Below are 22117 nucleotides of genomic sequence, written 5' to 3' on the forward strand. Positions count from 1 at the left end.
TGGATGAATTTCAGTTGGTGGAGCTCGAGGAAGTGGACAAGGTGCTTGGAATGGTGTGGGCGACCACGTCTGCTCTGGACCCTTGCCCATCTTGGCTGGTGAAGGCCGGCAGGGCTGTGACCACCGGCTGGGCCAAAGAGGTGATAAACGCCTCCTTGAGAGAGGGAGTAGTCCCTGGCAGTCTCAAGGAGGCAGTAGTAAGACCGCTTTTAAAGAAACCTTCTTTGGACCCAGATGTTTTGAACAACTATAGACCGGTGGCTAATGTCCCTTTTTTGGGCAAGGTCTTGGAGCGGGTGGTCGCCGGCCAGCTCCAGGCGCTTTTGAATGAAACCGATTATCTGGATCCGCTTCAATCCGGTTTTAGGTCTGGTTTTGGCACTGAAACAGCCTTGGTCGCCCTGTATGATGACCTTTGTCGGGAGAGGGACAGGGGGAGTGTGACTCTGTTGATTCTCCTTGATCTCTCAGTGGTGTTTGATACCATTGACCATGGTATCCTTCTGGGGAGGCTCGCGGAGTTGGGAGTTGGGGGCACTGCTTGGCAGTGGCTCTGCTCCTACTTGGCGGATCGTCGCCAGAAGGTAGTGCTTGGGGAACATTGCTCGACACCCTGGACTCTCCATTGTGGAGTCCCTCAGGGGTCGGTTCTGTCCCCCATGCTTTTCAACATCTACATGCAGCCTCTGGGTGCGGTCATGTCATGGCCCCGTCAGAGGACTCCTCAGATGAGGACGACTCGAGAGTAACAGCAGCAGACCCAGGAGCAGCAGGAGACACGGAGGAGCCTCCTGAGAATCCAGCTCCTTCTGCCCCTCAGCTGCAGAGCACCCCAGGGACAGCAGAGGCCCTGCAGCCAGACACAGACAGTGAACAGGATACTCCCCCCTCACCTGCAGAACGTAGACAGCAGAAGGTCAGGCAGAAGAGAGGCAGGCCTGTCTCCTTAAGGCCCAAACGCTGAGGGCTCACACCTGCTGTCCATCCTGCTCTTTATAAGGCACACCTTGGCTGCAGCCTGTTGCTGACTGCAATGTCAGGTGTGGCTTTGTGTAGACCTAGTTTCCCTGCAGCATCTCTTTGACTGACCTCCTTGGCAATTGATCCCGGACCTCCACTGACCTCGCTTCTGGACTTCTGACTTGGCAAGTACACTTCGGATAGGCCTGGCAGATTTACAACCCGACTGCTGGCTAAGGACTTTCCTTCCTTGCCAAAGACCCAGGAATTTCCAGCCCCCCCTGACACTGCTGATGCAGTGTAGAGCTGACAGGTCATCAGGAGGTTTGGAGTGCGTTGTCATCAGTACGCTGATGACACGCAGCTCTACTTCTCCTTTTCACTTTCTTCAGGTGAGGCTGTTGATGTGCTGAACCGTTGCTTGACCGCGATAATGGACTGGATGAGAGCTAATAAACTGAAACTCAATCCAGACAAGACCGAGACACTGTTGGTGAGCCCTTTACCTGCCCAGATGGTGGATGTTCATCCTGTTTTAGATGGGGTTACACTCCCCTTGTAGGAACAGGTTTGTAGTTTGGGGGTCCTTTTTGACCCTTCCTTGTTGCTTGAGGCTCAAGTGGCCTCGGTGGCACGGAATGCGTTTTACCATCTTTGTCTAGAAGCCCAACTACGCCCCTATCTGGACAGTGACGATCTTGCCTCAGTTGTTCACGCTCTGGTAACTTCTAGATTGGACTACTGTAATGCGCTCTATGTAGGGCTGCCCTTGAAGACTGTTCGGAAACTCCAGCTAGTGCAAAATGCGGCAGCCAGGTTGTTGACGAGGACCTATTGGTCTGCGCATATAGCACCTGTCCTGGCCCGCTTGCACTGGCTACCCATCTGTTTCTGAGCTAGATTCAAGGTGCTGGTTTTGACCTATAAAGCCTTATACGGTGTGGGACTGCAATACCTTGTGGAATGCCTCTCCCGCTATGAACCTACCCGTCCACTTCGTTCAGTATCTAAGGCCCTCCTCCGGGTACCAACTCATCAGGATGCCCGGAGGATTATTATTAGATCTAGGGCCTTTTCTGTGGTGGCCCCCGAACTGTGGAACAGCCTACCTGAGGAGATACGCCTGGCGCCTACGGTACTTTCTTTTAGGCGCCAGGTCCCAGGCATTTTAATGTTTTTACGTTTAATTTTTTTGTTAGTTAATTTGCTGCTATGTGTTATTGATTTTATTATATTATTGTATTTTAATCCAGTTTTGTACACCGCCCAGAGAGCTACTAGCTATGGGCGGCCTAGAAATGAAATGAAATGAAATAAATAAATAAATAAATAAACACCTGACAGCAGTATTAGAGGCATTTAAGAAAGCAGGGCTAACAATAAAAGCCAAGAAATGCCAGTTTGGGTTGAATGAAGTGATCTATTTAGGCCTTTGAGGGAGGGAAGGTGGCAGGGAGGCAGGGGGGAGCAGAGGGGACCCCCTCAAGCTCAGCCAGGGGATGGCAAGGCCCTGCCCAGTGAAGGGTCTGAGGAGAAGCCAAAGGAGGGAAGGGATGGAGCCAGGGAGAGGGTTGAGAGGGTTTGGCACAACGGGGGTAGACTAAACAGTTGCAGCAGGAGGATGAGCAGGAAGAGGGTAGAATAACACATGTGAGGAGCAAACCTTTCCTCATATCTGTTCCTCCTCTTTCATTACAGAACTGCAGATGGAAGACGGTGTCCCCTCGCTTGATGTTAGTCTCTTCAGGAGCAGAAGGGAAGGCCAGGTACAAAAGCTCTTGCCGCAGGAGTTTCCCTCTCCCCACCTCAAGCCCAGGAAAAGGTCCACTCCGGACGGTGGCTCCCCTGGGATCCAGGAGCACCCCCTTTTGACCCAAAGCATTCTCCCCTGACTTTTTCCCCTTTCATCAAGTCACGCTGGATGAGTTCTTCCTCTTCTGCATCTCCTCCATCTGCGAAGAGGCCCGGGAGAGGCGCCAGGATACCCTCCCCTACGATAAAGACCGTGCGGCTCAGGCCATTGTGGTGAGTGAGAGGCAGGCACGGTGAGCCATTCCACGGGGGTGGGGGTGAGTAGAAGGAGGCCTGGGGTGGGGTGGGGGTAAAGTTCTGCCAAAGGGACCCTTTGGGGACTGGCAGAGGGGAGGACTTGGCAGGCTGGAGCTCAGTTAGTCCTGCTTTGGGTTACCCGCAGTTTAATTTTTGGGACCTGATGCAGCATTTTCTCCTCTACACCTGGAGTCCGTGAGAAGAATCGTCCTTCCTGAGCTGTCCTGGCTGTGCCTCTAAACCAATGAAGGTAAGATGTCCATCCTGGAAGCAGAGAGCCAGCCCACAGGCCTCACTTCCCACACAAAGACATCGTCTGTAGCCTCATGGGGCATGAGGGGGCCTCTTAGCTGTCACATCAGCTGATCTCTCAAGCTGTAGGCTCTTGAAATCCCAGCCCTCCTGCCCCAAGGCAAAACAAGTGGGGTGGGGTGGGGGACAGAACTAAGTGGCAGTTGCCAGCTGCTCCCTCAGTGGTGAAGACTGATGACTGCAGCAGGAGGGGGCCAAATGATGCCAGAAGGGTGGTGAGGATGGGGGGGTGGCAGCCCCATTGGGCCAGCCAGGCATGGGACCTCCATCAGTTGCCTAAGTATGCCAGGGGTGGAGTCTGGACCGTGCAAAGTCAAATAAAGCAGCCACAAGGAAGACTCACTTCTGTTCCTTTCTTTCCCACCCAGAAGAGCTGCAGATCGAAGATTTGGAGTAAGAGGCAGGACACAGCAAGGGAGGGGCCCCTGTTTCTCTCTGTGTGTGTGTGTGTTGCTTGAGCGCTTTTGTTGTTATATATTGTATTTTTTAATCTTTAGATTCATAAATAAAGTCAATTTTGACTGACCTGCCATTTGTCTTTATCATCTGTGTTGCACCAGATTACTTGTACCCCAAAGCTGTGGTCTGCAACCTTCCCAGTGGGGCTGAAAACTCAAATATGGGGAGGGGGTTGGTGGCAGGTTTGAGAGGGCCCTCAGCAAGGCATTCTCCAGTGGAGACCCCTGGGGCTGCCTTGTGGCCACTTCCTCACAAACAAACTGGGCAGTGGTGCTGGCTCCCAGCAGCAATGGTGCCCCTCAGAACAGCAGTGGCCGAAACAGAGGCAGTAGGGTTTGGTGGTGAGAGAGGAAGCTGGCTTTGAAAGGAGGTGTGCTAGGCAACACAGCTACCCTCTTACTTTGCCCTCAGAATGCCTCTTGGCTGGGTCTGGGGGAGAAATTCGATTCCGATTGCCTTTCAAGATGAATTTATCAAACTTTCTGATACAACATTAGAACTGAAACGCAGCCATCCTTCGAAATTCACACTTATCCGAATTTTGCAATGCAGCTCTCCAACCGAGTAATGTTTACAGAAATGCATGTATTAGGGGAAAATGTGCCCAAAGTGAAAATATTGGTGAAACTGACATACAAACATGCATCCTATTATTTATTTATTTATTTATTCAATTTGTATCCCGCCCTTCCTCCCAGCAGGAGCCGAGGGCGGCAAACAAAGCACTAAAACACTCTAAAACATCATAAAAACAGGTCTTAAAATACATTAAAACAAAACAGCATTAAAAACATTAAAAAAACAACTTTAAAAAAGGGTTAAAAACATTAGTAAAAACATATTAAACAATTCTGACACAGATGCAGACTGGGATAGTCTCAACTTAAAAGGTCTGTTGAAAGAGGATAAATTACTTGCAGAAAATGTGTACATTAGTCAAGAGGGCATACTAAAATGTATTTATTAGGAGACATTTGCACTAAAATGATAAAGAATCTTCATGAAGATTTTTTAAGAAGAACAAATCACAAATTGTGGCAGAAATATGGGGAACGAATTTTAGAACAACCAGAAATGGAGAGAACCAAAATATACTGATTATTCCATCCCTACTCTGAGCTTGGCCCCTGACAAACATCCCTCAGCAAAGTTGCACCAGGCCCCAAAAGCTGTGCCAGCCCTACCAGCAAGGCCGACCATCAGGGATGCTGGGAGTAGCAGTCCAATGCCATGTGGAGGGCACCTCATTGGCTTCCCAGGATATGGTCTAACGGCACATGAGGTTACCACATTGAAGGGAGGCAGACGTGGGTCTGGTCAGTTGTCTGGACTAGGGCTTGCCTGGGAATCTTGAGCACCAAGGCAGAAAGGTGGGATAGAAAGTGCAAGTCCTCCTGCTGTCACTTGCACCCCAAATGGCAAAATGGCAGCTGGGGGGGGATTTTCAGAAGTGAAACAGTTTGACGGAGAAGGGTTAAACTCTCCTCACCCCCAGCTGCTGTTTCTAAAACAAACCCAGAAAAGACAATGGTGGTAAATATTTCATCTAGTCCTAACCTTAGCTAGTTTCCTGTCATTCCACAATCCATGAGCAGCATAAAGGTAGTGCAGGCTTGTGTAAAGAAAAGAAACAACACAATTTGGGGGAAGGGAGTAATTTTAATTGTTGAGAGTATGGGAGCCTCGTGCCCCCTTCCTCCCCACCACAATGATCAGTCATCACAGAAGAATCCAGACAATTGGGGTGAATGGGACAGGACTGCGACCCCCATTTGCTGTAGGCTGCTGGGAGTCCCCATTCTTTGGCTACAGCCACACATGGTTCTGGCAGTGCTGCACAGCCTAGCAGAAGAGAGAGAACGAAGGAATTAGATCCAAACCGAAAGGGTGATTTAGACCTTCTGTAATAGGCAGAGAGGTACTACACGTACCTAGAATCTTCAGGGTCTCTACAGCTTTCGGTGATGAAGGTCACATAAATGGTCTGGTTTAACAGACAAAACTGGAATTGGCTTGTGCAAAATGGTTGTATGAATCAGCTCCAAGTGGCCCAAAGGCCCACACTTACTCCTCTCTCTCTGGCCAAGTTCACATGGGAGCTAAAATCCATATTGAATATGAAGCTTTTCCCTTCGCGATAGAGTTCCATGGTTCACACATGTCCATCCTCCCTACCTTCCAATTTGATGTTTTGTTCACACACGTTTGCATTTATTAGTATCGCTGTTTCCTTGTGGCCCCGCCCCTAAATTCACATGTTAACTCCCTCCGGAACATCCCCATCGCTAATCGAGAAGGGGAGTGGGGGGTGCAACTGACACCAAATTACTTTGTTTCTGTTGTCAATTTCATTTCCTCTAGACAAAGCCCTTTTTTGTGAAGGAATGAAATTTTTACAGTGCGTAGTGTGTATATTTGTGTGTGTGTGTGCGTGCGTGCACGCACACAACCTCTTTATGAACGAGACCTTAGTTGCAACAGGGTTTCTGCAGGAGCTTTCCCCAGGCTGCATCCCGGCTGGAAAGTGTTAGAGGGGGGGGGGTCCAGAAAACCAAGCAGGGCCACCCTGGCGCATCCCGCGGCAAGTCCTACTCTCTGGGCTGCTTTCACGTTGGCTGTAGGGAAGGCAGCCTTCACTGGGCAGCAGGACTGCTCGCCATTGCCCCCCCACCACCTCAAAGGGAAGGGGGGCTGCTTGCCTGCCTGCACCCTGAGCACCAGCTCTAAATACCCTGGCTTGGAGCGAAGTGGCTCCTCCTCCCCCCCAGCAGAGACAGGTGCAGGGGAGAGTGGCAGCACAACGCCCCTTCTCTTCCCTCGCTGTCCCCACCCAGCTCGTAAAGTGAAATATATAATAATAATAATAAATAATAAATTTAATTTATGTGTCGCCTATCTGGCCAATGGCCACTCTAGGCGACGTACATGTAAACAATTAAAACACAGTATAATCATACACAATAATACAATAATACAGCAGCAAAAGCAATACTAATACAGGGTAAGAGGCATTTCAGTCACAGTAATTAACCCTCCCCAGAAGTCCCAAAGGCCTGTTGAAAGAGCCAGGTCTTTAAGGCTTTATGGAATACATTTAGGGAAGAGGCGTGCCGGAGATCTTGTGGGAGGGAGTTCCAGAAGGTGGGGGCCGCCACTGAAAATGCCCTCTCCCTAGTTCCCGCCAATCTAGCTGTTTTTGTCGGCGGGATTGAGAGAAGGCCCTGTGTGGCTGATTGTGTCGGGCGGCATAATTGGTGACGTTGAAGGCCGGAACCGTATAGGGCTTCAAAGGTTAATACCAACACCTTGAATTGGGCCCGGAAAACAACCGGAAGCCAGTGTAGATCGAACAACACTGGGGTGATGTGATCCCGGCAGCGACTATTCGTAAGTAGCCGAGCCGCCGCGTTTTGTATAAGTTGTAATTTCCGGACCGTTTTCAAGGGTAACCCCACATAGAGCGCATTACAGTAATCTAATCGAGAGGTGACCAGGGCATGTACCACCAGTGGGAGCTGATGAACAGGAAGGTAGGGTTGCAGCCTTCGTATGAGGTGTAGTTGATACCAGGCTGCCCGGCTCACTGCCGAAATCTGAGCCTCCATGGACAGCCTGGAATCAAGTACCACCCCAAGGCTGCGGACCTGGTCCTTCAGGGGTAGGCTCACCCCATTGAACTTCAGGTCAACATCTCCCAACCTTCTCTTGTCCCCCACGAGTAGCACCTCGGTCTTGTCGGGGTTCAACTTCAGCTTGTTCCTTCCCATCCATCCACTCACGGATTCCAGGCACTTGGACAAGGTCTCCACAGCCAACTCTGGTGAAGATTTAAACGAGAGATAGAGCTGAGTGTCATCCGCATATTGGTGACACTGCAGCCCAAATCTCCTAATGATTGTCCCCAGCGGCTTCATATAAATATTAAATAGCATGGGAGAGAGGATAGAGCCCTGTGGCACACCACAATTGAGAGGCCAAGGGTCTGAAACCTCCTCCCCCAACGCTACCTGTTGGTACCTGTCGGAGAGAAAGGAACGGAACCACTGCAATACAGTACCTCCAATTCCCAGTCCCTCCAGACGATGTAAAAGGATACTGTGGTCGACAGTATCAAAAGCCGCTGAGAGATCGAGGAGGACAAGGAAGGTGAATTCTCCCCTATCTAATGCCCTCCTCATATCATCTACCAGAGCGACCAAGACCATGACCAGTCCTGAAACCATAGCGAGTAAATGGAGCGCATAGCTGGTTTAAAGGACCGAGGGAGGGAACTTGCTGGGGGGGGGGGAAGTGGGGGAAAGGAAGGCTAGAGCATACGAGATACAATGAGGGCCAAGCAGGGGCTCCTCTTCTGCCACCGCCGCCACCGCACTCCTGGGGCCACCAAGGAGCATGATGAGGACGGTGGCATACGTCTAAGCATAACATACAAAAATATGTTGAGAGAAAAGTAAAAATAGCAAGTAAACAGAGAGTATCGGGGAGGGAAGTGGGGGAAAGGAAGGCTAGAGCGACCGGAAGTTTGTTCGTCAGCGGCAGGAAAAAAAATGATGTCCATAGACAGTGTAGGGAGTGGAGCAAGGGAAGATCTAAAATGGCGGACAACCCATGCAGCCAAAAACAGGGGAGAAAGCAACCACACACCAGGTGGGCACTGAAGCGGGTGTGGATTTTCAAACCAATTTCGGATTTTTATCGCATTGATTTAATCCAGATTTAAAGGCAATAGCAGTGAATGCACTCGCATTGGCAAAAACATAAGAACATAAGAAGAGCCTGCTGGATCAGGCCAGTGGCCCATCTAGTCCAGCATCCTGTTCTCACAGTGGCCAACCAGGTGCCTGGGGGAAGCCCATCATGCAAACGGACCAAATTAAAAGGATCTGCAAAAAGCACCAGATCCACATTAACCCTCCATGTGATCGAGCCCAGTCTCTCTCTCTCTCTCTCTCCCCCCCCACTCCCCTCAACTTTTTTTACTAGGCCGTCCTGTATCACTTCCAGGCAATGTAGGGAGAGTGGCTTCCATGGGGCTAGGCAGCCTCACCATGCGCTGGGATTGCCCTAGACTCCAAGTCCGAGAATCGCTGTTGTCCTGCTGTCATCATCTTGGCAGCCATTGTCAGAATGTGGCCTTTAAAATGTTACAACTGCCACTGACTTGTGTCTGTCGGGGGGGGAGTAGTATGCACACATGTCTACGAGCCAACGTTCAGTTCTCACCTTGCATTGCTCAGCAGCTCTCGGGCTGGAGCACCAATAAGTGGGGCCCTGGGCACAGGCGGTGGTTCCTGGAAAAGGGTTTTCTTCAGCCACGCAGGCTTCTAGTTCCTGTTAGCAAGTACAAGGAAGACAAAAGGAGCGAGAGCTGTTCGTGCTGTTCAACACCCCTGCCTTACTTGTGTGTGCACTCTTGTTCAATAGGAATTGACAGAGACTTCCTGTTTCAGTACAGGGATAGGATGAACTGGGGGTGCTGGGCCTGTCAAGGACAATCCTTTCATACCTGGCATGTGCTCTGGGCATTCCAAGGCTTTGTAAGCAGCGTGAACAACTTCGGCTGGTGCTGGTAGATGAAGCGTTTGCACTGCAAAGCAGTAGGAAGAGAAATAAACCTCACTAACCCAGTTGTGGTCTCAGTTTGTTTTAAACATTTCCATGCCAAGAGGCTTCAGGGAGACCCAAGGAAGGTTCTTTAGACTGATTGATAAAAGAGGCACCTAGTAGTAACATTTCCCCCTTTTGTCTGGTGGCAGCAATTCTTAAACGGGGAAAGGGTTGGCAGCCAGAGGGGTACACTCCATTGTGGCCGGATCTCCCTTCCCCAGGTGGCACAGGGCCCAGGGTGGCTGAGAGGATGCTGTCACATGGACAGTTCCTAAGTAAGTTTTGAGGAAACTGTGATTCAGACCTTTTTCCCTTGCTGCCCCTTATGCTTGGGGCTGCTTCCCAAAGTCCCTGTGGAATGGCACCTTCATTGCTTCCTTCCAATCCCTCCTCAAAACTCTCCTTCAGCATGATTTTTAAGTCCCTGCATCTTACTGAAACTAAGTCTAAGCACATGCAACCGAAATGACACTTGTTCTTCCTGTTTACCCCACCTTCCCTTTGACAAATTATAGAACATGGGTAGCCAGTGTGGTGCCTTCCGACTGTTGGACTACATCTCCCATCATTCCTGGCCAGCATTGGAAGATGGGAGTTGTAGTCTAACAACAGCTGGAGGGCACCACATTGGCTACATCTAGACTGTACGCTTTTTAAGACAGGCAGTTACTGCCTGGGTCACCTGTTGTCCTTGATGTGACACAAGCCAAGCCAAACTCCCTTTCCTTGCTGCGTCATATTCAGGATTAAGCAGCAGTGAGAAAGGGATGCAGTGGGGGTCCTGGGCCCCTATAAGGTGCCCCCCTTCCTTCAGCCAGCAGGGCCACCGATTGAGAACATGGAGGCTTTACAGTCCTCTGCTGTGCTGGGCTCCATTCAAAATAACATCACGTGTCATGTTTGTATGGAAATCAGCCGTTGCACGTGGCTAACTTTGTCCTGCAGAAGTGAGCCCAGTGACCACTGTGGCTCTCTGCCCTGGTGGCACTCACCTCTTCCCAGCTTGAGAAAGTGCTGCTGCAGGCAGCCAGCACAGCTGCCTCCATTTCAGTCTTGCTGCTGTTTGCCTTGAGGGTTGCCTTTGCTTGGGTGATGAGAGTGAGGCAGGCCTGGCAGTTGGCAACTGGGGCAGAGAGCGGCACCCGAGGGATCTCTGTGGGGAGAAAGAAGTGCAAAGGACACAGGATGCTCTCTCCTATCTCTCGTGCAGAGGGACACTTGCAGAAGTGCAGAGTCCCTTCATGACATTCAAAGCCATGTCCTCACCCACCCATTTCATTTTTTTTTAGCTGGATTGAGAGTGAGATCCTTGTTAATGCAGACATCCCTATGAGCCAATAAGCATGAAAGGGGAGAGTGTTAGCCTCTGAGAACAGTCTTCTCAGTGGCTGACTCACCACCTTTCACTCTGATTGGCTCCAAAACAGCAGGAAAGGACAAGGTAGCATGTTAGAAGACTCTTCTCAGTGGCCAACACACTCTCATGCTGATTGGCTCATAGGATGCTGGAGACATTGGGACCCAGCTCCCCCAAAAATAAGGGGTCTAAGACCCCCTGAGTCCCTGGATGACTACACCCCTGGACATTTGCTACCCCCCCCACACACAGGAGGAAAGCTTTTTCCTCTCCCAGCTCCTCCCACCACAGCTGACTTCAGCCTAAGCAGCCAACATGCTATAGCAGCTTGTGACCTAGCCCCCACTTTGCAAAATATATCTGCAGTTAGGAATGTGGTGGGGGAAATGCACTGAAAAGCGTGGAATGAGCGAATGATTAATGGGGTTGTATAAACACCCCACAAACAAATCAAGCTGATTTGCTCTATCTGATCAAGCAGGGCGGGAAGTTGAGAGGCACTTGTCATTGCCCAAAGGGAGAAATATGGACACAGAGGCCAGACAAAAGACCTCCATCCGGGGCAGTCATGCCCTAAGTATTGACTTTCTCTTATCAGAAAGAGCACAGAGTGCCTTGCTGTGGTGAGCGTCGTGACGGACCATCCGCCTTGTGTGTTTGTCCTCACTGATGCTTTTACATGGCATTGAATCCTGAAGCAGGCCACAGCCCTTCCTGCATCTGTTGCACTTGTGATTATCTACCCTTTCCTACCCTCTGGCCCTACAGAGGTTGTGGGACCTCAACTCCCATCAGCCCCAGCCAGCATGGGCAATGGTCAGGGTTGATGGGAGTTGTAGTCCAACCACATCTGGAGGGCCTGAGGTTCCCCATCCCTGCCTATTCTATACATCTGTTGCTTCTGTTGGCTGCCAGCACCCCATGCCTACAATAATGCTTTGTAAGAGTTCCTTTGCTTTATAGAAAGGAAACAAACGGCCTCTTTCGCTTTTCCTTAAGCACTGTGTTTTCCCCCATTTAGACTTTATTGTTATATCAATGTTCACAGAGCTTGGAAAAGTTTGTTCGTTCATTCATTCATTCTATTTCTATGCTGCGTTTTGGCCAAAAGGCCCTCAAGGCAGCTAACAAAAAATAAACACAAATACAAAATACACATCAGAAAAAAAATACAGTGCACAAAAATTTAAATAACAAAATATTAACGTTAAGAAAACACTTTTTTTGAACTGCAACTCCCATCAGCCCCATCCAGCATGGCCACTGGATTGGGCTGATGGGAATTGTAGTTCAAAGAAAGTAACTTTTCCAAGCTCTGAATGTTCGAGGTCTTTCTCCCACCGGGGTCTCTAGGCACTCTAGGCACTGGGGCAAAAGAACAAGTTAGATGCAAAGGTGCAGAGCTTGGAAAAGTTACTTTTTTTTAACTACAACTCCCATCAGCCCAATCCAGTGGCCATGCTGGCTGGGGCTGATGGGAGTTGTAGTTCAAAAAAGTAACTTTTCCAGGCTCTGCAAAGGTGTATAACAAAGCCCTGACTTTAAGAAAAAGAGAAGGGTACTCTGTACCTACATGGGGAACTGGCAGCCACTGCAAGCAACAGGAACAAGGGGGAGGAAGGGGTGGCTTAGAGAGGGTCACTTAGCAAAGAGCCACATTCCCTACTGGGCAGCCTTCCGAGGGCCACATGCCAGTGGTGGGTGGGGCCAGAGGCAAAAGTGGGCAGAGCAACATGTGTACGTTTTACCTTTGTGTGTACTCTCTCTCTCCCTCCCTCCTCCTCTCTCCCCCTCCCTCTCTCCCCCTCCCTCTCTCCCCCTCCCTCCCTCCCTCTCTCTGGGCCTCTGGAAAGAGCCCACCTGGGCTTGGGCTGTACCTGGGTCACAGTTTTCCTCTGTGGCACAGCTGAACATTATCCCACAGATCAAGCTTGGCCCCAGCTTGCCCAAAATCATGTCCACGATGATCACAGTATATCTTTCCACCAGGCACTGGCACATTCCAGCGACAGCACTTGGCATAACGAGGCAGAGTTGGGACAAGGCTTGGCCAATGGCAGCCTAAGGGAGAATGGAGTGCAGTTAGTGGCCTGTCCTGCATCTGAGGGCGCATCTACATAGTGGTTTACTATGTGTTTGGTGCTACTCACATCTCCTTTAGATTTGCATGGTTCACATGACGTTACCGGTAAACAGAAGCTATCACAGTTTTCCCTCTGTAAATCTGTACTAACCCAATCCACTGATTATATGAAAGGGAAGGAAAAATTATCTTCACTCCGTATCTCTAGTGCTTGCAGACGCTTTGCTCTGATGCTTTTAGGTGGGTAGGTCAGTCGTTCAACTCTCCATGCCCACTCCCTCTCCTCCCTTTGTTCATTTTAGTTCCTGCAGGCTGACAAACAACTTCTAGTTGATCTTCTCCATTCTGCTGGCCTTCTTTATGTTGCTGCAAATGGTGCCATTTTTTTCTTTCCCCCCTAACTTGTGTGCAAAAGTATAACACTGCTCAAACAAAGATTTGTATTTCAGCTGTATCCTACCGAGCAAAACACAGATATTCGCACTGCTGGGTGTATTTTAAAGGAACCTGCTGCTGCTGGTAGAACAGACTGAGCATGCTTGGTCACCTAGCAACCCAAGGGAGTAGAAATGTATAATTAGAGGGCAGGCCACAAGGAAAGTGTGAAACTAATCTTCCTTAGAGGAATGCCTGCTTGTGTGAATGGGAAAAAGCGATTAGCAGCTAACTTTTGAGCAGGAACTGCAGACAAGGTAAAAGAAGTATATTTCCTATGAAGAAATGCTCCCATGTAGATGAGCTCTGAGTCCAGGGAAATCCTTCTTGGCTGATGTTGAAGTTGTTTGAAAGCTGCTGCCTGCCTAAGCACTGCAGTTTAGGACAAATGCAGGCTGGGCCGGGGAAAGTACCAAGTTTTCTCACACAGTTTTATTTGTCGAATGTGCAGTAACTGGAATACTCAGACTGTGTAGCACGTAACACTAGTAGCTAGTAGCCACTGATAAACATGGCCATCTCCTCAATGAACTTTTCTAATCCACTTTTAAAGGTATTTAAATCAGTGGCCTTCACCCTATCTTATGGCGATTAAGAATGTGGTAGTGGCGAGGCTCCTTTTTCTCTACACCAAGCCTGCTTAATTCAGGCTAAGTTAATAACATAAGAAGAGCGTGCTGGATCAGGTCAGTGGCCCATCCAGTCTCACCATCTCACATGGTGGACAACCAGATGCCTGTGGGAGCACGCAATCAGGGCCTGAGAGCAACAGCACTCCCTCCTTGTGCAGTTTCCAGCGTCTGGTATTCAGGAGCATTCTGCCGCTGACAGTGGAGGCAGAGCACAGCCATCATAGTTAGTAGCCACTTACAGCCTTATCCTCCATGAATGTGTCTAATCCTCTTTTGAAACCATCCAAGTTGGTGGCCAACTTAGCTATGCACTTCATGAAGAAGTACTTTCTTTTCTCTGTCCCGAATCTTCCAACATTTTATTTTATTTATTTATTTATTTATTATTTGATTTATATCCCGCCCTTCCTCCCAGCAGGAGACATTCAGCTTCATTGACTGTCCCCAAATTCTAGCGTTATGAAAGAGGAAAAACGTTTATCCACTTTCTGCACGCCATGCATAATGTTATACACCTCTATCATGTCACCTCTTACTTGCCTTTCCTCTAGACTAAAAAGCCCCAAACTAAAAGTTGCCACGAAAAAGGGTGAAGGATGAATAGATAAAGGACAAAGACCTACCCAGGGTTCCCAGCCCACTTATCCCTGGAGTAGGGTTGCCAGGTTCAGGGCCTGAGACTGATCCTGTATCTTTAGGAGAAGAGAAAGTCAGCCAAGTGCAGGTGTTCTTGCAACCCTGTAATGGGAAAAACCACAAGGTGGATGTGATGTTCCTGTAAGTCAGCATATGTAAATATGGTAAGTGGGGGTCTATTGGGTGATGTATGGTAATTGACTGAGAGAGAAAGGGGGAGTACATGGGTGAGAAGCTGAAGTGTGCTGGATGATGATTGGCTGAGTGACTGGCTGGCTGAAGGTATAAATGGAGGTTTGTGAGTGATGAAGGGGGGTCGGTTGGAAGGTGGGAGAGAGAGTCAGAGAGAGAGTCAGTTAGAGAGTCGTTGTTGAGTTGGTTGGCAGAGTTCTGAGGGAAGTTTGGATTGGATTTGGCTGATATTTAAAGAGGATATATATGAACAGAAACATACAGAGTAACCATATATGAAACCATACGCTTGTGAAACATTCCTAAAGTAATCTTGTTATTTCCTGTTATTAGTAAATAAATACTTATTTGGTCTACCAAAGGCCTCATCCTTGGCTGGGGGAATATACAGACCAGAAGGGAGGGCAAGGTAATTACCAAGGCTGAACAGAAACAGTATCTAATGGTGGTAGCGGTGAAGGGAGGAATTGTAACAAGTCTTGAAGGAACTAGCGGATGTACTCTCGGAACCTCTTGCCATCATCTTTGAGAAATCCTGGAGAACGGGAGAGGTGCCGGAGGATTGGAGACGGGCAAACATCATCCCGCTCTTTAAAAAGGGTAAAAAAGAAGATCCGGGGAATTACAGGCCGGTCAGTCTGACTTCAATACCGGGAAAGATATTAGAACGGATAATAAAAGAGTCCATTGGCAACTATCTAGATGACAATGCTGTGATTAGAAGGATCCAGCATGGGTTTGTCAAGAAAAAATCCTGTCAAACTAATCTCATCTCTTTTTTTGATCGGGTCACTAGCTTAGTAGATGGTGGAAATGCTGTAGATGTCATCTATCTAGATTTCAGCAAAGCGTTTGACAAAGTCCCCCACGACCTTTTGATTAGCAAACTAGTCAAATGCGGACTACATGGAAATACTGTCAGGTGGATTCACAACTGGTTGGAAAACCGTACTCAAAGAGTGGTCGTCGGTGGCTCTGCTTCGGACTGGAAGGAGGTCTCGAGTGGAGTGCCACAGGGTTCTGTCCTGGGGCCGATACTCTTCAACATTTTTATCAATGACTTAGACGATGGGGTGGAGGGAAGCCTTATGAAGTTTGCGGATGATACAAAACTGGGAGGGATAGCTAACACAATGGAAGACAGGAATAAAATCCAAAGGGACCTGGATAGACTAGAAAATTGGGCTGAAATTAATAAAATGACATTCAATAAAGACAAATGCAGGATTCTGCATTGAGGCCACAAAAACAAAATGCACGGGTACAGGATGGGAAATACCCGGCTTAGCAGTAGTGCGTGTGAGAAGGACCTTGGAATTGTAGTGGATCGCAAGTTGAACATGACCCAGCAGTGTGATGCTGCGGCAAAAAAGGCAAACGCGGTTTTGGGCTGCATAAACAGAGCTATAGTTTCCAGGTCGAGGGAAGTAATAGTCCCACTATATTCTGCATTGGTCAGGCCTCATCTGGAATACTGCGTTCAGTTCTGGGCGCCTCATTTTAAGAAAGATATGGACAAGTTAGAGTGGTTTCAGAAGAGGGCGACGAGGATGATAGCCGGTATGGAGAACAAGTCTTATGAGGAAAGGTTGAAGGAACTTGGCATGTTCAGTCTGGTGAAGAGAAGGCTGAGGGGTGACATGATTGCACTCTTTAAGTACCTGAAGGGCTGTCACATAGAGGAGGGTACAGATTTGTTCTCTGCTGCCCCAGAGGGTAGGACTAGGTCTAATGGTTTTAAGTTGCAGGAGCGTAGATTCAGATTGGACATTAGAAGGAACTTCTTGACAGTAAGGGCAGTTCGGCAATGGAACCGACGGCCTAGGGAGGTGGTGGGATCCCCTTCGCTGGATGTCTTCAAGCAGAGGCTGGACAGCTATCTGTGGGAGATGCTCTAGCTGTGGATTTCCTGCTGTGAGCAGGGGTTGGACTCGATGGCCTACAAGGCCCTTTCCAACTCTATGATTCTATGATTGTATGAAGGCTGCCTGTGCCCAATTTTGGTTGGTGCACCAACTGATGCTCTAGCTGTGGATTTCCTGCTGTGAGCAGGGGGTTGGACTCGATGGCCTACAAGGCCCCTTCCAACTCTATGATTCTAAGTATCCAGAGCAACCCAGAGTTGTAGGCTTTATAGACAAAGATACAAGGGGGTTGGGAACAGCATAAGCACGCAGTCACAAAAGTAACCAGCTACAGAGAGACTCAGGCAAAGTCTCTGGGAGTATTGGTTACAGGACGTGACTGGTGCTGCTGCCTAGCAGTGGGATCTAGTGAGATCTGTGCTAGAGCGGACTGAGAAACCATATAAAGGACGGTCCGGACTGGTGGTGTCCCTGGTGGTGCCTAGTGAAAAGCAGTAGCCATAAGCAGGTGGGAACCTGACAGGGAGAACCAGGGAAGGACGTCACAGTGGAATTCTCCTTTCCCCCTGCACAACTTTTAAAGATACAGAAGACCTCTTAGAGAGGCTGCAACCAAGAGGACTTCTGTATCTTTAAAAGTTGTGGAGAGGGAAGGGAGAATTCCAGCTTGTGGCTCTTCCCATTATAGTGTTGCAAGAACACCTGCACTTTTGGCTGACTTTCTCTTCTCCTAAAGATACAGGATCAGTCTCAGGCCAAGAACCTGGCAACCCTACCCTGGAGGTTCTATTGCATCTCTTCTACAAAATGAAACTTCTACCCTCCTGAGCATTTGCTGGGTGCTGCAGGCACTTTCACAAGCTCAATGCTGTGAGCTAGAAACTTTTTGAAAAACAAAATTAAAGAAAGCTTCAGATATTGAGACTGCTGAATTCTGGACCAGATTGTGGGTACACCCTTATGTAAGGCAGTTTTTCTCAGTTCTGGACTACAACCTCCATCTCCTCCAGCCAGGAAGACTGCACTCCCATCAGCTCCAACGTCATACAGCCATCATACGCTGGCTGGGGCTGATGGGAGTTGTAGTCCAAACAGCTGCAGGGCACCAGGTCAGCGAAGGCTCTCTAAAGGGAATTACCTTGGGGATGTAGGATTCAGCCCGGCCTATAAAGGATCTGCACAGCCAACAAAGAGGCAAAGGGATGGGCAGCTCCTCCTTGGGGTTATCCTGGGAAAAAGAATTACAGAGGCTAGTCTTGCGGGTAGCCACAGAAATAACCAAAGACAAATCAGAGCAGGTCTGGTTCTTGGAGTATTGATGCCCTGTTCACACTGGATCATAAATGGTCTGCTTTTCTTGCCCTACCTCACTCATCTGCAGTGCTTTCAAATTGCTGCCTTCACATATGCTATACCTGGCATTGCACACCTGACTCTTTACCTTCTAGGCTCCAACAGGGCCAGCTTGTTCATTCACCACCACCACCCACATGCCCAGTGCTGGGCCCTCCCCTGCCTCTTCTCCATTCCATCTGCCTGTTTCCTCTTCCTTTCTATCACATCTCTGTCACCACCCACAGTTGCCCACTGCAATTCTTGCGTAACTGGGCACTTAGCATGCAGGCAATGTCTTTTTTTATTGTTATGTTTTGTGGCGGCAGCAGCATTGGAGGCTTAATATCAGTTTCACAATGCTTCTGTGTTTGCTTAATTTATATGCTCTTGTGCACCACCTGTAAGAAGGTTTTCTAAAAGGCAAGATATACATTTATTACAGAGCTTGGAAAAGTTACTTTTTTGAACTAGATCTCCCATCACCCCAGCCAGTGCCATGCTGGCTGGGGCTGATGGGAGTTGTAGTTCAAAAAAGTAACTTTTCCAAGCTCTGATTTATTAAATAATAAATGAGTCTTCGTAATTCTATTCTGCAGAAAAAAGCACTTCCCGATGCAAGATGCCATCCTAGACAACTGCCTAGGGCTGCGTACACACTATACCGTTAAAGCACATTCAAAGCACACAGCCCCAAGAATCCTGGGAAATGTAGTTTACCCCTCACAGCTACAATTTCCAGCACCCTTAACAAAGTACATTTTCCAGGTTTCTTGGGCAGGAGGGTGGGGGATGTGCTTTAAAGGTATGGTGTGCAACGCAGCCCAAGTCAGCCTTTCCCAATCTGATGCCCTCCGGATGTTTGGGACTACAACTCCCATCAGCTTCAGCCAACACAGGCGGGAGAAGGCTGGCTAGGTTCATGCTGTTGTTAAAAATTCCCTTTATACTGGATTGGAATAAGTGTCATCAGACGGGAGCGGTCCTTACCTGGGTATGGCTGTTGGGAAGGATAAAGCCTTTGCTTCGCAGCAGCTGAAGTTGCTGTTCCATCTCTGGAACCAGCATGTGAAAGATGTCCTTGGTCTCCAATGAATCAGACTGGCAGAGGCTGAGCTTTGCACACACAGTGCTGGGGTTCTGAAGGGCAGGAGGGGCTAGGCATGAGAAATGGACAATCCCTCCTGTTGCCACAGGAAGCCCTACCCTGAGGCGCAAGGTGAGGTAATAGCTGTGGCCCCTGGAGCACAGCCCTCCTCAGGACTATCCTTCACAAAATGGAAATAGCCTGCCTTCAAGTCGATTCTGACTTATGGCGACCCCATGAATAGGGTTTTCACGGTAAGCGGTATTCAGAGGGGGTTTACCATTACCTCCCTCTGAGGCTAGTCCTCCCCAGCTGGCTAGGGCCTGCTCAGCTTGCTACCGCTGCACAAGCCAGCCCCTTCCTTGTCCGCAACTGCCAGCTGGGGGGCAACTGGGCTCCTTGGGACTATGCAGCTTGCCCATGGCTGCACAGGTGGCAGGGCAAGCAACCCCTGAGCCACTCCCTGTGGGGGTGATCTTTAGCTGGCCCTTGACACCCAGGAGACACAAGCAGGGGTTTGAACTCACAGACTCTGGACTCCCAGCCAGGCTCTCCTCCCCACTGTGCTATTGAAATGAATGCGAGATGTGCAAGAGACATACATAGGAAATCTTCCAAGTTGTTTGGGCCAGATGGGTCTGCCTGCCTCTCTGTTGCCTTTTCAGATGGATGTCCAAAACCTATTGCCTCTCCTTGCCCGATGACAGAGCAGCCAATGCCTGAGCTCTTCTCCCTACTCTCTCCCTCCTGTCCCCACGTCAGCCGCTGCCTTGCTTGCTAAATGGTGGGGAAACTATTTGTGGCTGAGCCATCCAAATAGGCAAGGAAAGCAGCCCACTTACAATCTGTTCTTCCAGGGCAGTGATGAATCGGGAATATAAGGTATCCACCAGCTCCTGGCAGCTTGGGATCAAGGTCTGCAGCGGGATGGTGTCACATTCATCATCCAAGTACTTCTGGATGCACGTCTGTGTGGAAACAGCAATGTTATGCGAGTTAGGAGGGAAGGGAGCTGTCTGGGCAAGGCTGAGATCTCTGCCAAGCTCTCTTTCACAGTGTCTGCCTCTCCTGGGAGTATTCATACACTCAGTTTAGCTAAGAACATCAGATTGCACCAAAGGCCCCTCTAATCCAGCATCCTGTTCTCAGAGTGGCCAGCCAGATGCCCCAATGGGAAGGTCACAAGCAGGTCCTGATCGCAACAGCAACACCCTTTCCACTTGCAGTTCCCAGCAACTGGTATTCAGAAACATGGTGCCTAAAATATCATGCTTTGTTATGTTGATGTCAGTTTGTTCACCGTATGCCACAGTTCAGGGGCTGAAGGGATGCAGTCATGTGCCCCAGTGCCCAGATAATCCATGGTGCCCAATGTTTATCCATGCTGTCTAAACAGGGATCTGATATTTAGCCAATGGTTAGTTTAGTCAACTAACTTTACTTTAATCAACTGAACAGATTTTACTCAATTTATCAGGTTACATTTTTGGGGAGAAATAGAGAAAAATGTAATTATTTGTAGCAGAAATATTTGTAAAACCTACAGGAGGCAAATGCTATGAAAGAGGCCTCTTCCTTCCTTCCCTGTTCCATGAATGGGAAGGGCACATCTCCCTCTTCTAAGATGCTCCTGCTGTGGAGCAGGCTTCAGGACTATTTGTTCATGCATATCAAACATCTGCAGATCTTACTGATGAATTGATCATTTACTATACCTGTCTACTCAGAAGGAAGTGCAATTAAGGTGAGTGATGCATATTCCCAGGTTAATAAATGGTATAGAATTCCAGCCTCAGATGTTTTAGACTGCCGATGTATATAATGGCTTATTTTTACTTATTGGATTCCCCACAGTAAAGGGAAATCTGCATTAAATGTCCTTTTTTTAAAAGCATGGGCCGGCATTTTGACGATGTTGTGGGGATGCTGCTGTTGTTGCATGAGCAGCATCATTTCCCCAATAATCTCCTGCCTCTCTGGATTACCTTTAAGGTCGACTCCTTGGCTATGCGAATGAGGATAGTGACAACCTCTTTGCAGTCTGCACATATGTCTTCCTGGAAGAAAAAATAAGGAACTGGAGGAAACCTGGAAAAATTTCTGCCAAGAAACCCCAGGTCAATGGCAGAGAGTGGGCAGAAAGACCTGCTATGCCTCTTGACAGCAATCCAGGGTGCCACCCCCTTGTGCAGTGAATACTGCGTGCAGAGTTACAGCTTTCCCTAACTACCTGCATCCCCCCCCCAGCCCAAGTCTTTCTCCACTGCACTGAGCCACTGTTGGCCACTAGTCAAGAAGTCAGAGAGCGAGAGAGAGCGTAGATACCCACATTGTTGGCATGGTTCCATCCAGCTTGCATGCAATGTTCCCAGGCACCACACTGGATGGCTGTCATTATGTTCTTGCACCAGTAGGTAGCACCCTCGGAGCATTCATCTTGAACATAGATCTGTCTGGCAAGGACTGGAAAGGGGAAGAGAAAACCAGGCCTTTGTGAGCGGCATTGCAATGGTGCGGATAGGAGAAGATGCTCTCAAGTCAAATGCTTCAGACATAGACCACAGAAAGTGGTGTGATTGAAAGCTGACCCACTTGAAAAGCCAGGGAGGGGAGAGGAGTGGGGGGGGGAGGAGAGCCGGCCCTTCCTGTGTTTGCAGCTCAGGCCCTCCTATACATTCTTTCCTTGGCCCCAGGAGGACAAGTAGAAGAAGCATCAGGGCATGGTTGAGAAATATTCCCACTCAAGTTGTTTGCTCAGGTTGGTTCAATATCTGGAGTGGAAGCAAGAGAGGTTAGAGAGATTCTTTGGCACTGCTAGTGAGCAACAACCCCAGCTAGCCCGAGTGGCTGCAGAGGGTGTGATCTGAGGCCTCCCTATTGCTCTTCCCCCCTGGCATTCTATTATTTCTTCCTTTCCACTTTATCTCCAAGGAGCTCAGGGCCGCAATGCATGCCTCTCTCTCCTGTAGGTTAGCCTGAATGACCGGCCCAAGGTCACTTAATGAGCTTCATAATGAAGCCTTCATTGGCTGTGTAAGGATTTGAACTCATGTCTCTCTCATTCTGGCTCTCTAGTGCTTCCAACAAGCAGGGCAGGGGGTACTTCAGGGA

At 49.0% G+C, this 22117-nt stretch overlaps 1 protein-coding gene across 1 annotated transcript; it reads right to left on the bottom strand.

The window, feature by feature from the left end:
- Positions 1–5469: 5469 nt before the first annotated feature.
- Positions 5470–21456, bottom strand: SFTPB (surfactant protein B). The gene is made up of 10 exons (XM_061593360.1): positions 21336–21456; positions 20992–21063; positions 19849–19974; positions 18910–19059; positions 17726–17815; positions 12622–12805; positions 10380–10540; positions 9287–9367; positions 9004–9111; positions 5470–5622 (listed from the first exon to the last, which is right to left on the bottom strand). Exons 1-10 carry the CDS (start codon positions 21399–21401, stop codon positions 5587–5589), a joined length of 1074 nt encoding a protein of 357 aa, XP_061449344.1. The 5' UTR covers positions 21402–21456; the 3' UTR covers positions 5470–5586.
- Between the last annotated feature and the right edge of the window lie 661 nt (positions 21457–22117).

Source organism: Rhineura floridana, chromosome 12 (assembly GCF_030035675.1).
Source record: "Rhineura floridana isolate rRhiFlo1 chromosome 12, rRhiFlo1.hap2, whole genome shotgun sequence".
Lineage (NCBI taxonomy): Eukaryota > Metazoa > Chordata > Lepidosauria > Squamata > Rhineuridae > Rhineura > Rhineura floridana.